This window comes from Rhinoderma darwinii, chromosome 4 (genome assembly GCF_050947455.1).
Source record: "Rhinoderma darwinii isolate aRhiDar2 chromosome 4, aRhiDar2.hap1, whole genome shotgun sequence".
NCBI lineage: Eukaryota > Metazoa > Chordata > Amphibia > Anura > Rhinodermatidae > Rhinoderma > Rhinoderma darwinii.
This window is the reverse complement of record NC_134690.1, coordinates 279800906-279816490: the sequence shown is the minus strand read 5'-3', so window position 1 is coordinate 279816490 and position 15585 is coordinate 279800906. Positions and strand designations below refer to the sequence as shown.

The 15585-nt window shown below is 39.1% G+C and overlaps 1 protein-coding gene across 2 annotated transcripts in view; it reads right to left on the bottom strand.

Moving 5' to 3' along the window:
• Window positions 1–15585, bottom strand: part of PACRG (parkin coregulated) — a 593882-nt gene that overhangs the window by 233166 nt on the left and 345131 nt on the right. For both annotated transcript variants that reach the window (XM_075862542.1, XM_075862543.1), the window contains one exon: window positions 2518–2667. In XM_075862542.1, coding sequence (XP_075718657.1) covers window positions 2518–2667 — 150 coding nt within the window. The remainder of the gene's footprint in view (window positions 1–2517; window positions 2668–15585) is intronic.

Here is a 15585-nt window from a genome sequence, read left to right as displayed (position 1 = left end):
TACTTGTAAATTATGACACATATTCAGCAATCAAAGCGACTTCCTCAGTGCATTTCAAATGATGTACTGTTACAATCAAAAGGAGTTTAAAGCGCCTGCATCTTTCCATTTTATGATTTTATTTTTTTTACATTTTCTCTCTCAGACAAAATAAGGGCAGATAAGAGTCTACAACAGATATAGAGGCAGTGGATCAGCGGTATCCTTTCATTTCTCTGCAATATCCCACATGTAAATATATATATCAGTGCAGTAGAAAATAGATACAGTATCTCACACTGGTTATATGATGGTAGCAGACAGATTTTAAGGGTGATCTCAATCAGGCAGGCGAGAGCCAATGCCTATTTTATGGAGATACTGTTTATCTTGTAGATACAAGTACAGTTTACCATTTATAAAGTAGCTCAGTCTGCTAAGGCGGTTTATTTTTTTTTACTGCCGATTTCAGATTTCCAAGCACTCTTCATTGTTTTATATCATGATGAATATACCCACTTAAAGGGGTATGTCTTGGAACACAATTGAGTTATTATTGATAAAGGTTCCACTTCGAGGACCATAATCATTTTCCTAAACAAAACAAGTCCTAGTACTCTTCAAAGTGTTGAGAACATTGAATACACAAATAGCTACTTTCTGGATGGTATTATTAGTCGGTAGCTCTATAATGTAACATATTTTAGCATAAAATAATTTTATAGCCAAATGCAATCAAAAGGAAATAACAGTTACGATCCTTCAACCCCTACTAATCTTATCTACACAGTGTCCCCCTTTTTTAAGCTATGCAGTAAAGGTTATTTAAAAGTCAGATACCTGGCGACTTCCCCGTAAGTATTGCAAGCAGAGGACATGATATATAAACTTTCAGCCAAAACTACGGTTTCTATTTATGGCTGGATAGTGATTTTGATTCATTCTTGGTTATATGATTTGTGAAAAATAGAAACCAATATGCAGGTACAAATTAAAATTTGGGGCACTAAACACTAGTGACCTGCAAATTATTCTGATAAGACTGAGTACTAGCCAACAAAATGGCACCCATACAGTAGGAACTAATATTCCTCGTGCTGGTTTCCATGGCCATATCCTTACTTATTTGTTTGTCTCTATTCTGTCACTGTGCGCCATATTGCTGGAAAGATTTTAAATTTTCCATTCCTTCAGAGATTTTCAGTACAAACATTTCTCATAGTTACTCTCTCTTGCTTCCTAGCAACAGACTACAGACTGCAACTGTATCTGTAGAAATGTGTTGCAACCGGGAGAATTCTAAATGTCCATAAAGGAAATGTCTGCAATAGCCAAGCTATACCTCAAACTGGCCATAGACATTCAATAATTGTTGGCCTAAAGGTTTTTCAGGCAACAGGCAACATGACTGATTTCTCCACTGAAAGAAGACGTTGGTTGATCCAATAGACAGGGGAGATGAGCGGCTGCTGCTTTTTCACCACCAAATTTAGATTAGATCAGACAAAGGCCACCTTAACTTATTTATGATGTCTAGGCACAACATCAACATTTCTTTCCCCCAGATAGAATTAATAATAGTCTACTCATAATGAAAAACTGTAACTACACGACAATGATATCCATTGACTATTAGATATATAGCACAAATTGGATCATTTATCAATTCTAGCTGGAGGTCTCATTTAAGTACAATCAGTCGAGATGCTACCGGAGGAAACATGTCCTGGTTAATATGGTACAATCAAGCCTAAAGCTCACTTTTCGATAAAGACTTTTTTCCCACTTACAATAGGGAGACAGATTGGTGGATTATTATATAAGAAATTGCCTTCCATTATACATGTATTACATCACACAGAAGAAAGTGAACAGTTAAATTAGCAGTAATTGATTCTATCAGAAGTTTCGGAAAGAGAATCCATGGTGACTGTGTGCTAAATAGAATGCTGAATACTGAGCTGTTAATACAGTTAAAGTAACAACTTTTCTTTGTTACAGAAATAAAGAAACTGCTATTATCACTTAAGTCTCGCTATGAATCAAATGAACCAGTAACAATGGCTGTCAATTGGAATTTGGTTGTTTTAAGAGTCCATCCAAATTATAAGCTCATGTTTATAACACACAAACTGACAACAAAATGCCCTCATCTTGTCAAAAGCCAGCTACAGAACATAAAAACGTAATTATTAGAAGATTATACAATGGCTCCAGTGCTTCTGTACTTTGTTTAATAAGCTGTACGTGAAAAAAAAAAAGTAATTTTATTACATCCCAGCACTGGGAAATGTGGTAGCTGATCTCCAAATGGATTTGGATTAATATGTGAAAATATTTTATCTATACACGGTTACCATACCCCATGATTCCTTTTACTCTAAAATAAATTGAATCAATTTACAAGATAATGTACAGTTAAGGTTTTGTTAAAAAATAAAAATAAAAAGCATTCATGAGAGACATCCGTTCTGTATTTAGACACGTTTTTGCTGAAGCTTGTGAACATTAACTATGAATGTAAAAAGGAAGACCTACCGTTTATGTTTTTGAAGATATTGAGAATTGGAAGAATCTGACGGTAGTAGGGTACAAGAGCTTCACCCACCATTTCAGCAGAGACAACCAGGTGCTGGAGAACTTTGAGGGTGGTGCATATTACTTGCCGATTACGGATATTCAAAGCATCTGCAACAAAGTGAAAGTGTTCATACTGCAAACCTGTATAAATACACCTAATATTTGTGAAATTAAATTTACAAAGTTATAATATATACAATATATATATACACACATAAACAGTGCTGTGAAAAATTATTTGCCCTTCACCCGATTTCTTCTATTTTTGCTAATGTGTCACATTTAAATGGTTCAGATCATACAGATAATTGTAATATATAATAACGATAACACGAGTAAACACAAATGCAGCTTTTAAGTGATCATTCCATTTATTGAGGATAAAGATTTATTCAAAACCTTTATCACCCATGTGCAAAAAGTAATCCCCCTCCCCTTCAACCTAATAACTGGTTGTGTCACCCTTGGCAGTAATAACTGCAATCAAACATTTGCGATTTGTAAGGAGTCTTTTACATCGCTGTGGAGGAATTTTGTCCCACTCGTCTTTGCAGAATCGTTTTAATTTGGCTACATTGGAGGGTTTTCGAGCATGAACATAAAGACAAGGTGTGACGCATGGCCGGCATGGGGGGGGGGGGCAAACTGGGCAAATGCTCAGGGCCCCCATACTTCCAAGGCTCCCTGCCACTATAGCAGCCATAGCGGCTGCTACAGGACCCGCGTCATGAGGGGGGCCGCTTCATCCGACACATAACATTTATGGGCCGGGCAGCACAAACCCCCTTTTGCTCGATAGCGTCACTAGCACTGGGGGGGGGCCGCTGCTAGCGACTCCCACATTCAATTGTCTCTGCGTCCTCAGGATGCAGATACAATTGAATACTATAGGCTGCAGGCCACTTTAGCCTGCAGCCTATAAGACGCTTGGACAGAATCCCTGTGCAGGCCCACGTGATGATGTCACTGGATCACGCTGGCCTACACAAGAGTCTCGTGTGGAGGCTGTGTGGAGCAGCTCCATCCATCATGGGAACGGGACTATGTAAGAACCTTTTTTTAATTCTATTTTTGGGGGCACTAAGGGATCATTATTACCATCTGGGGCACTGTGGATTACAGGTTTGTTTAGAGGATGGGGTGAAGGGGGGGGATGCTGGAAAAGCAAGAAACCAACATGTCTGTGTGTCGAATTCTGCAGGGATGAGTCGTGGCTGAAATAAGTCATCACAGTGGTCTGGGCCATATGGAGAATAAAAGGGAAAGTGAATGACTCTAATCAGAGAAAATATATGACCTGTGAGTCACTGGATATGCTGTAATCACTTATATAGTCTGCAGAGCTCCTGTATATAACTGGCATATTGTGGCGGTATTGTTCAGTAACAGTATTGGGTATTATTCAGTCACTATATGGTTATGGTGTGTCATTATTATTTAGTAACAATATGGGGGAATTACTTAGTCACTATGTGGTTATGGTGTGGTGGTATTATTCAGTAACAATATGGGGGCATTATTCAGTCACTATGTGGTTATAGTGTGGCGGTATTATTCAGTAACAGCATGGCGGTATTATACAGTCACTATGGGGTTATGGTGTGGCAGTATTATTCAGTAACAGTATGGGAGTATTATTAAGTCACTATGTGGTTATGGTGTGGAGGTATTATTCAGTCACTGTGGTCATGGTGTGGCAGCAATATTCAGTAACAGTATGGTGGTATTATTTAGTCACTATGTGGTTATAGTGTGGCAGTATTATTTGGACCTTATATTTTGTTATTATTGGTAATATTGGTCTTATAATAGTGAGTTGTATTCAGTAACAGTATGTAGGTAATATTTAATTTGGTATAGTGGTAGGATTTAAAAACTGTATATGCATATAGAATTTTTTTTGTGTGTGAGGGGAAACATATACTTTGGGGCTTGCAACACTCCTAGACGCACTAGAAATCAGTGATGCAGTTCTCTGCACATCGCCTTCTGAATTGACTGCATTATTGATACAGCAATTCAGCATTTGGGGCCCCACTTTTAACTTTGCCCAGGGCCAAACTTTGTCTAAAAACCGGCCCTGGTGTGACAGGTTTAGTATGAAGGAACTCGAGACACCTGCACAGAGCCCTGACCTCAACCCTATTGAGATGAATTGGAACGCTGATTGTGAGACAGATCTCGTTCAACATCAGTGCCTGACCTCACAAACACTCTTTTTTGTGAATAGGCGCAAATTCCCACTGACACACTCCAAAATCTTGTGGAAAGCCTTGCGAGAAGAGTGAAGGTTGTTATAGTTGCAAAAGGATGCCCAACTACATATTAACACCCATGATTTTGGAATGGAATATCCAACAAGCTAATTTAAGTGTGATGGTCAAGTGTTCACATTCTTTTGGCCATATAGTATATATCAAGATCATGGGATTTTTAATATATGCTGTAGCTCACACAGGGAATGCATCAATGACCTTTCCTAATCCCAGACAACTCATTGCGGCAAGTTGAGGCCAAATTAGTAGATATGTCAAGCACTGGTCACACCTTTTTAAAATAACTCTGAAATATCATACATATAATATTCTCATTCACAAATGCTTGTATTTATTTTATTTTTTTATATCTGGTTTTGTGTCATTTTATAGGAGATATAAATTGAATGATACATTTGTGGTATTTCTGCGCAAAACCAATTGTTTTCATAAGGATTAACCCCTTCGTGCTCAGGTCAGTACTATTACGTCGCGCTAAGTACATCGTTCGCGCTCAGGTCAGTAATAGTACTGACCTGAGTAAACACGGCGCCATTTAATCCCGGCGCGTGTTTGAGCTGTGTTACCTGCTGTTTCCGACAGCAGGCTATCACAGCTTAGTGTGCAGGGACCGATCGCGGTGGTCCCCGCCGATTAACCCCTTAGAAGCCGCGTTCAATAGCGATCGCGGCTTCTTAGGGGTTAAGCTGCCATCGCCGGCCTGCTACACGATAGCGGGCCGTGATGGCTACTATGGCAACCAGAATCCTAACAATGGACTCTGGCTACACCATCGACGGAAGCCTAGTGGGTCCCGACAAAATCAGGACCCACTATGCTTGCTGTCAGCGAACAGCTGACAGCTCTAATTCACTGCACTACGTATGTAGTGCAGTGTATTAGAATAGCGATCAGAGCCTCCTGCCCTCATGTCCCCTAGTGGGACAAAGTAAAAAAAGTGTGAAAAAGTAAAAAAAAGTTGTGTAAAAATAAGAAAATAAAAGATTTAAAAGTAATAAAAGTAAAAGTCCCCCTTTTTCCATTATCAGTCCTTTATTATTAATAAAAATATATAAATAAACAAATAAACTATACATAATTGGTATCGCCGCGTCCGTAACGTCCTGAACTACAAAACGATGTCGTTATTTATCCCGCGCGGTGAACGCCGTAAGAGAAAATAATAATAAACCGTACCACAATCACAATTGTTTTGTCACTTCACCTCCCAAAAAATGGAATAAAAAGAGATCAAAAAGTCGCATTTACCTAAAAATGGTACTGATCGAAACTACAGTTCGTTACGCAAAAAATAAGTCCTCACACGACTTTCCTGATGGAAAAATAAAACAGTTATGGCTCTTAGAATAAGGTAACACAAAAAAGAAATTATATTTTACAAAATGTATTTTATTGTGCAAACGCCATAAGACATAAAATAAAACTATAAACATCTGGTATCGCCGTAATCGTATCGCCCCGCAGAATAAAGTGAATATGTCATTTATAGCGCACGGTGAACGCTGTAAAAAAAAATTGAATAAAAAACAATAGTAAAATTGCTGTTTTTTTAGTCACCACGCCACCTAAAATTAGAATAAAAACTGATCAAAAAGTCGCATGCACCCCAAGAAAACTACAATGGATTCCTCAAGGTCTCTAGTTTCCAAAAAGGGGTCACTTTTGGGGGGTTTCCACTGTTTTAGCACCACAAGACCTCTTCAAACCGGACATGGTGCCTAATAAATTAAATTAAATTAATTAAATGTCACCTCTACTTTGCTCTAAATTCCTGTGAAACACCTAAAGGGTTAATAAACTTTTTAAATGCTGTTGTGAATACTTTGAGGGGTCTAGTTTCTGAAATGGGGTGTTTGATAAGGGTGTCTAATATATGGGCCCCTCAAAGCAACTTCAGAACTGAAATGTAACCTAAAAAATAAAATAAAAATGAGGCAATACTTCGCTTCTTACATTATACTCATAATGAGCCGTGCCCACCCCGAGATGACCCCAGTTTTGACCGTTTGTATAAACGGAGACCCCTATTAGACCATTTCAGTGCCCGGTTTTCCCAGCATTCACCCCCGAGAAGTGTATTTCTATAGATGAATCCCTGGTACATTTGAAAGGGAGGCTTCAATTCCGCGTGTACCTGCCGGGTAAGAGGGCAAGGTATGGCGTGAAGATGTATAAGCTGTGCGAGAGTGCATCAGGGTATACCTACAAATTTAGGATATATAAAGGGAAGAACACCAGTACTCAGCCCACAGAAAGCCCCCCCTTACTGGGAGTTAATACAAAAATTGTGTGGGATTTGGTGCACCCACTGCTGGACCAGGGTCACCACCTCTACCTGAATAATTTTTATACCAGCGTCCCACTCTTCAACTGCCTCGCTTCCAGAAGTCCTGCGGCATGCGGCACTGCTAGAAGAAACCTGAGAGGCCTCCCTAAGACTCTGCTTGGGCAAACACTCAGAAGGGGTGAGAGCAGGGCACAATCTAGCAGCAACATATTGTGTGTCAAGTACAAGACCAGGGAGATGCCACACCAGTACCCATGTACCTGTACGAGGTACCAGTACAGGGACCCCCAAACTAGACTGCATCCTGGACTACAATAAGTACATGGGAGGGGTGGACTTGTCAGATCAAGTCCTGAAGCCTTACAGTACTTCTGGAAGCGGGGCCACAGGCATCGTACCAGGGCAACACTTTTTAGGAGAAGTTCCCCAAACTGGCAAGAAGGGAAAAAGTCAAAAGAGGTGCAGAGTCTGCTATAAGAGGGGGATAAGGAAGGACACAATATATCAATGTGGCGCGTGTCCTGAAAAACCAGAGCTCTGTATGAAAGAGTGTTTTAAAATTTATCATCCATCCCTTTATTTTTAATTTTCCCCAGTTTTACTCGCTCTGATCCACTTCGCACAGCTTACCCCTCCTCATCTTTCCCCTCTGAGCCCTGTTGTGTGCCCAGGCAGCTGATAACAGCCACATGTAGGGTATTGCCGTACCCGGGAGAGCCAACATTACAGTTTATGAGGTGTATATCTCCGGTGGCGCATGCTGGGCACAATATATCGGACACTGAATTGGCATATATGTATAGAAAATTGCAAATTTCACTCTGCACCAACTGCTGCACATTATCTTTTACACAATACCTGTGGGGTCAAAATGCTCACTACACCTCTAGATGAATGCCTTAAGGGGTGTAAATTTTAAAACAGGGTCACTTCTTGGGGGTTTCAACTGTACTGGTACCTTAGGGGCTTCTGCGTACAAGACTTAGCACCAGAAAAGCTCCAGTAGGCCAAATGGTGGTCCTTTCCTTCTGAGCCCTGCCGTGTGCCCAGGCAGCTAATAACAGCCACATGAAGGGTATTGCCGTACCCGGGAGAGCCCACATTACAGTTTATGGGGTGTATGTCTCCGGTGGCACATGCTGGGCACAATATATCGGACACTGACATGGCATATATATAGAAAATTGCAAATCTCACTCTGCACCAGCTGCTGCGCATTATCTTTTACACAATACCTGTGGGGTCAAAATGCTCACTACACCTCTAGATGAATTCCTTAAGGGGTGTCGTTTTTAAAACGGGGTCACTTCTCGGGGGTTTCAACTGTACTGATACCTCAGGGGCTTCTGCACACACGACTTAGCACCAGAAAATTCCCAGTAGGCCACATGGTGGTCCTTTCCTTCTGAGCCCTCCCATGGGCCCAAACTGCAGTTTATCACCACAAATAGGGTATTGCCACACTCAGGACAAATTTGGCAACAAAATGCGGTATTTTATTCCTTGTGAAAATAAGAAATTTTGAGCCAAAACTACCTCTTATTGGAAAAAATTACATTTTTTTGAATTCACAGCCCAATTCAAATAAATTCTGTGAAAAAACTGTGGAGTCTAAATGGTCACAACACCCATAAATGAATTCCTTGAGGGGTGTAGTTTCCAAAATGGGGTCACTTCTGGTGGGTTTCCATTGCTTTGATACCTTTGGGGCTCTGCAAATGCGACATGGCACCCGAAAACCAATCCAGCAAAATCTGGGCTCCAAAGAACACATAGCGCTCCTTTCCTTCTAATACCTCCCATGGGCCCAAACGGCAGTTTATGGCCACAAATAGGGTATTGCCGCACTCAGGACAAATTTGGCAACAAAATGGGGTATTTTATTCGTTGTGAAAATAAGACATTTTGAGCCAAAACTACATCTTATTGGAAAAAAGTTTTTTTTTTTAAATTCACAGCCCAATTCAAATAAGTTCTGTGAAAAAACTGTGGGGTCTAAATGGTCACAACACCCATAAATAAATTCCTTGAGGGGTTTTGTTTCCAAAATGGGGTCACTTTTGGTGGGTTTCCATTGCTTTGATACCTCTGAGGCTCTGCAAATGCGACATGGCACCCGAAAACCAATCCAGCAAAATCTGGACTCCTAAGAACACATAGCGCTCCTTTCCTTCTGAGGACTCCCATGGGCCCAAACAGCAGTTTATCACCACAAATGGGGTATTGCCGCACTCAGGACAAATTGGGCAACAAAATGGGGCATTTTGTTCCCTGTGAAAATAAGAAATTCTGATCAAAAATGACATCTTATTTGAAAAATTGTCTTTCTTTTAATTTCACAGCCCAATTCAAATACCCGCTGTGAAAAAACTACGGGGTCAAAATGGTAACAATAACCATAAATGAATTCCTTGAGGGGTGCAGTTTCCAAAATGGGGTCAGTTTTGGGGGATTCCTACTGTTTTGGCACCTCAACACCTCTCCAAACCTGGCATGCTGCCTAAAATATATTCTAATAAAAAAGCACCACCAAAATGCACTAGGTGCTTCTTTGATTCTGGGGCTTGTGTTTTAGTCCACGAGCGCACTAGAGCCACATGTGGGACATTTCTAAAAACTGAAGAATCTGGACAATACATATTTAGTTGTGTTTCTCTGGTAAAACCTTCTTTGTTACAGAAAAAAAATAGAATAAAATTGAAATTCAGAAAGAAAAATGAAATTTGCAAATTTCACCTCCACTTTGCTTTAATTCCTGTGAAATACCTGAAGGGTTAAAAAACTTTCTAAATGCTGTTTTGAATACTTTGAGGGGTCTAGTTTTTAAAATGGGGTGCTTTATGGGGGTTTCTAATACATAGGCCCCTCAAAGCCTCTTCAGAACTGAACAGGTACCTTAAAAAAAAGGCTTTTGAAATTTTCTTAAAAATATGAGAAATTGCTGTTTATGTTCTAAGCCTTGTAACGTCCAAGAAAAATAAAATAATGTTCAAAAAACGATGCCAATCTAAAGTAGACATATGGGAAATGTGAACTAGTAACTTTTTTGGGTGGTATAACCGTCTGTTTTTCAAGCAGATGCATTTAAATTCTGAACAATGCTATTTTCTCTAAATTTTCTCTAAATTTTGCAATTTTTCTCAAATAAAGACTGAATATATCGACCAAATTTTACCACGAACATGAAGCCCAAAGTGTCACGAGAAAACAATTTTGGAATCGCTTGGATAGGTTTAAGCATTCCGACGTTATTACCACATAAAGTGAAATATGTCAGATTTGAAAAATGGGCTCTGAGCCTTAAAGAGGCTCTGTCACCAGATTTTGCAACCCCTATCTGCTATTGCAGCAGATAGGCGCTGCAATGTAGATTACAGTAACGTTTTTATTTTTAAAAAACGAGCATTTTTGGCCAAGTTATGACCATTTTTGTAGTTATGCAAATGAGGCTTGCAAAAGTCCAAGTGGGTGTGTTTAAAAGTAAAAGTCCAAGTGGGCGTGTATTATGTGCGTACATCGGGGCGTTTTTAATACTTTTACTAGCTGGGCGCTCTGAAGAGAAGTAACATCCTCTTCTCTTCAGAACGCCCAGCTTCTGACAGTGCAGATCTGTGACGTCACTCACAGGTCCTGCATCGTGACGGCCACATCGGCACCAGAGGCTACAGTTGATTCTGCAGCAGCCTCGGCGTTAGCAGGTAAGTCGATCTTACCTGCAAACGCTGATGCTGCTGCAGAATCAACTGTAGCCTCTGGTGCCGATGTGGCCGTCACGATGCAGGACCTGTGAGTGACGTCACAGATCTGCACTGTCAGAAGCTGGGCGTTCTGAAGAGAAGAGGATGTTACTTCTCTTCAGAGCGCCCAGCTAGTAAAAGTATTAAAAACGCCCCGATGTACGCACATAATACACGCCCACTTGGACTTTTACTTTTAAACACACCCACTTGGACTTTTGCAAGCCTCATTTGCATAACTACAAAAATGGTCATAACTTGGCCAAAAATGCTCGTTTTTTAAAAATAAAAACGTTACTGTAATCTACATTGCAGCGCCTATCTGCTGCAATAGCAGATAGGGGTTGCAAAATCTGGTGACAGAGCCTCTTTAAGGCCCAAACTAGGCTGCGTCCTTAAGGGGTTAATGCGTACCGGTCCTTTGAGGTTATTTTTCATAAGAACACTATTCATGGCCATTATATGACTTGCAAATGGCATTTTTCACCAGTTTTTGCCTCTGTATACTCTATCTATAATTGTCAGTATTCCCTGAGCTAAGGGGTGGAGTTGAGCTTTTTTGATGTCTCCCATACACTGCATAGAGAGAAAAGAGGAGCCTCTTGCTCTCCTATCTCTCTGTAGCACACCCTCAAAAGCAGCAGCAGCATAGAAGACATTATGCAGCAGTATTGAGCAGTGTTGCTGTGAATCCAGCACCAGAGATAGAACACTAACTAGGAGCTGCGGCAGCATCTCTCTGTGTCTCTGCCTCTGTCCACTCTCCTATGGGCAGCAGATTACACGATCCCTCAGTGAGCTGATTATCCATCTTGTCCCTCAAGACAGATTTTAGCAGTGAGTTGGGAGTGAATGATCAGTGCAGAAGACAGCAGTGAGGGGAAAAGTGGCTCATAAGAGGAGAAAGATGCATTTTTCTCTAAGATATATTACATATTTTTTTATATTCGCTTGTACTATTTATTTGTGCATGAGTGCCTGTTGTTCAGTCAGCTATGTTCTACCATGTATTGATGTTTGATATCTCCTTACAGCAGAAGGTTTCTATGCAAGACAACTATATGGGCTCTTGCTCTCTAATAGCTCACCATAAAGCACCCACTTATTCCTCATCCACCAGTAATTGTGAGCTATGGAATTCTTTAGCTCAGTCATTTACATGTAATCTAATAGAAAGTAGGATGCTGCTTTTTTTGATGGCAGTGGTATGCCACTATTCCTTGAACTTCATGAATTTAAAAAAAATAAGGGATTCTAAATAAGATGAACAGTAGATTTTCAATATAGTTATTTAGGATAGAGTCCATATACTGCAAATATTTGAACACTTGTAATTCTATCAATTTAGAGGTTGATCATAAGGACCAGTGACTAAATTGAAAGTAACAACTATTAACCAGTGGTCAGCACTGGTTAAAGACAAGTATACAAGATTTGTTTATTGAGTAGTGAAGAATTGGATGTACATGGATGATTACAAGAAAAGTACAAACCTTTTTTTTTTATAAGATCACTGTTTTATAGAAACGTACTGTTTAGTATAAATTAGATTTCAGAGTTTTCGACCATCTACAATCTGGCTTTCGACCCCACGACTCTATTGAAACAGCCCTAATCAAAGTGACTAACGATCTTTAACTGTCAAAGCCTCACAAATTATTCTGTGCTCCTTTTCCTAGACCTAACCTCTGTGGCCACAGTGGGCCACTCAGTCCTGTTACAAATTCTATCATCTCTTGCTATAACAGACTTGCCCCTCTACTGGGTGTTTTTGGTCACCTTGATTGCCAAAAAATGGAATAAAAAGTGATAAAAAAATTGCATGTACCCCAAATTGGTACCAAAATGGTACCAATGAAAACTAAAGATTGTTTCACAACAAATAAGCCCTCACACAGCTCCGGTAGAAAAAACAAAACAAGTTCTGGCTCTCAGAATATGGCAATGCAAAATGTGCAGAGTGTTCCAAAAGCGGATAAGATTGGGCACCATTTATCAGTGAACGCCGTCAAAAATAAAAAAATTAGAACACCCAAATCACTGTTTTTTGGTCAACTTAGCTCAAAAAATAGCTGTAATAAAAAGTAATCAAAACTTTGTATGTGCCAAGAAATGGTACCAATAAAAACTACAGTTCGTCCTGCAAAAAATAAGCCCTCACACCGCTCAATCAACCAAAAAATAAAAAAGTTATGGCTCTCGGAATGTGGTGAAAAAAACTATTTTTCTTTAACAAACCGTTTTTTCTTTGTAAAAGTACACATTTTTTTAAAAAAAACTATATAAAATTGGTATCACCAAAATAGTTTTGAGCCGCAGAATAAAGTTGAGTTGTCGTTTTTAAAAATGAAATCCAAAAAACAATGGTGGAATCACAGTTTTTCCAATTTCAGCCGGCAAGGATTTATTTTTCAGTTTCCCAGTACATTATATGGTACTTTAAATACTGTCAATAGTAACTACAATGCCTCCCGCAAAAAAATTAAGCACTCACACCACCCTATTGATTGAAAAATAAAAATGTCATGGCTCTTTGAAGACGGGGAGTAAAAAACGAAAATTAAAAAGCAGAAAACGTGTTGGGGTCCTTTTTCTCTTTTATCCCTTGTGAAAATGAAAAAAAACATTTTAGTGGAAAAAATGTTGATATTAATTTTCACAGCCTAATTCTAATAAATTCTGCAAAAGACCTGTGGGGTTTAAATGCTCACTACACCCCTAGATAGATTCCTTAAGGGGGTAATTTTTTTGGGGGGGTCCCTCAGGGGCTTTGCAAATGCGATGTGGCGCTGCAAACCATTTAAGCTAAATTTGAGCTGTAAAAGCCAAGTAGCGCTCCTTCCCTTCTAAGCCCTGCCGTGGGTACAAACAGCAGTTTATTACCACATATTGGGTATTGCTGTAATCAGGAGAAATGAATGTTACGAATGTTGGGGTTCTTTTTCTCCTTTATTCGGTGTCAAAATTAAAAAATTAATTTTTTTTTTAGAAAAAAAGTAGATTTTAATTTTCATGGCCTAATTCCACTATATTCTGCAAAAAACCTGTGTGGTCACAATGCTAAATATACCCCTAGAAAAATTCCTTGAGCAGTGTATTTTCCAAAATGGTGTCACTTTTGGGGGGTTTCCACTGTTTTGGTCCCTCCAGGGCATTTGCAAACAAGACATGGCACTGAAAACCATTCCAGCAAAATCGGTGCTCCAAAATCCAAATGGCGCTCCTTACCTTCTGAGCCCTGCCATGGGTCCAAACAGCAGTTTATTACCACATATGGGGTATTTACGTAATCGAGAGAAATTGCTTTACAAATGTTGGGGTGATTTTTCTTGTTTATTCCTTGCAAAAATTAAAGATTTTTATGTTTTTTCAGAAACAAAAGTAGATTTTCATTTTTACTAATTCCAATAAAACTAGCAAAAATACCTGTGAGGTCAAAATGCTAACAATACCCCTAGATAAATTCCTTAAAGAGGTGTAGTTTCCAAAATTGGGTCACTTTTGGGGGGTTTCCACTATTTTGGCTCCACAAGACCTCTTCAAACCTGACATGGTGCCTAAAATATATTCTAAAAAAAAGAAAATCCAAGAAGCCCCAAAATTCACTAGGTGCTCCTTTGCTTCTGATGCCGGTGTTTAATTCCATTAGGACACTACAGCCACATGTGGGATATTTCTAAAACCTGCAGAATCTGGGCAATAAATATTCTGTGTTACAGAAAATGTTATATTACAAATGAATTTCGGCAAAAAAAAAAATATGAAATTTGTAAATTTCACCTCTACTTTGCTTTAATTCCTGTAAAAGGGTTTAGAAACTTTCTGAGTGCTGTTTGAATACTTTGAGTGATGCAGTTTTTAAAATGGGATGATTTATGGGGAATATCTAATACGTATGTCCCTCAAAGCCACTTCAGAACTGAACTGGTCCCTCAAATTTCTAAGCAGATACATTAACATTTTTGCTAATTTTCTCTACATTTTGGAATTTTTCACAAAATAAATATTAATAATAATAATAATAATAATACAGATCTACAAGTCTGCCTATGGATGCAATTCAACAAATGTTTGACCCTCAAATCTGAGAGGGATAAAAATACTCTACAATGTGTATAAAATCTTAAAATTCACAATAATCAATGCCAGCCAGCAAATAGGCTTTATAGGCTTTGTCTATACAATTCAATCTAGAAAACAAAGCCATTGTATTGTATGTTTTTGAAAGATCTTAATCTCTGTTCGTACTAGCATCATGGCTTCTGTTTATAACGGAGCCATGACAGCTATGCTAAGTCAATATTTTAATAGATACTGTACCGATAAACCCTGACGGTGCCCATTGACTTTTAATGCGTCCGCCAAGTTTCCATACAGGTTTCATGTATTTTTTACAGCAAAAATCCATCTGCATCATTAAACTTGTAAAAATTACCAGAAACCCTGAAAAACTGGGAATAATGCCAATGTGAAAAGAGCCTTAGTGAAGTGTTTTTAAAAACTATAACAAAAAGCAGACTGAATATCCACATTTCCAGTACCATCTTTCTTTCGAAGCCGCTACAATACAGACACTGCTGCTTTTACCTTTTTCGTTTTTTTATTTGTAATCAGTGGAAAGATAACCAGGGCAAGCATTCCTGATATAATCAACGATCATGGAATAGTCATGTTTATATCATTGACATAGGCAACAGATATGTACTAGCTTTCTATTCATGTCCAT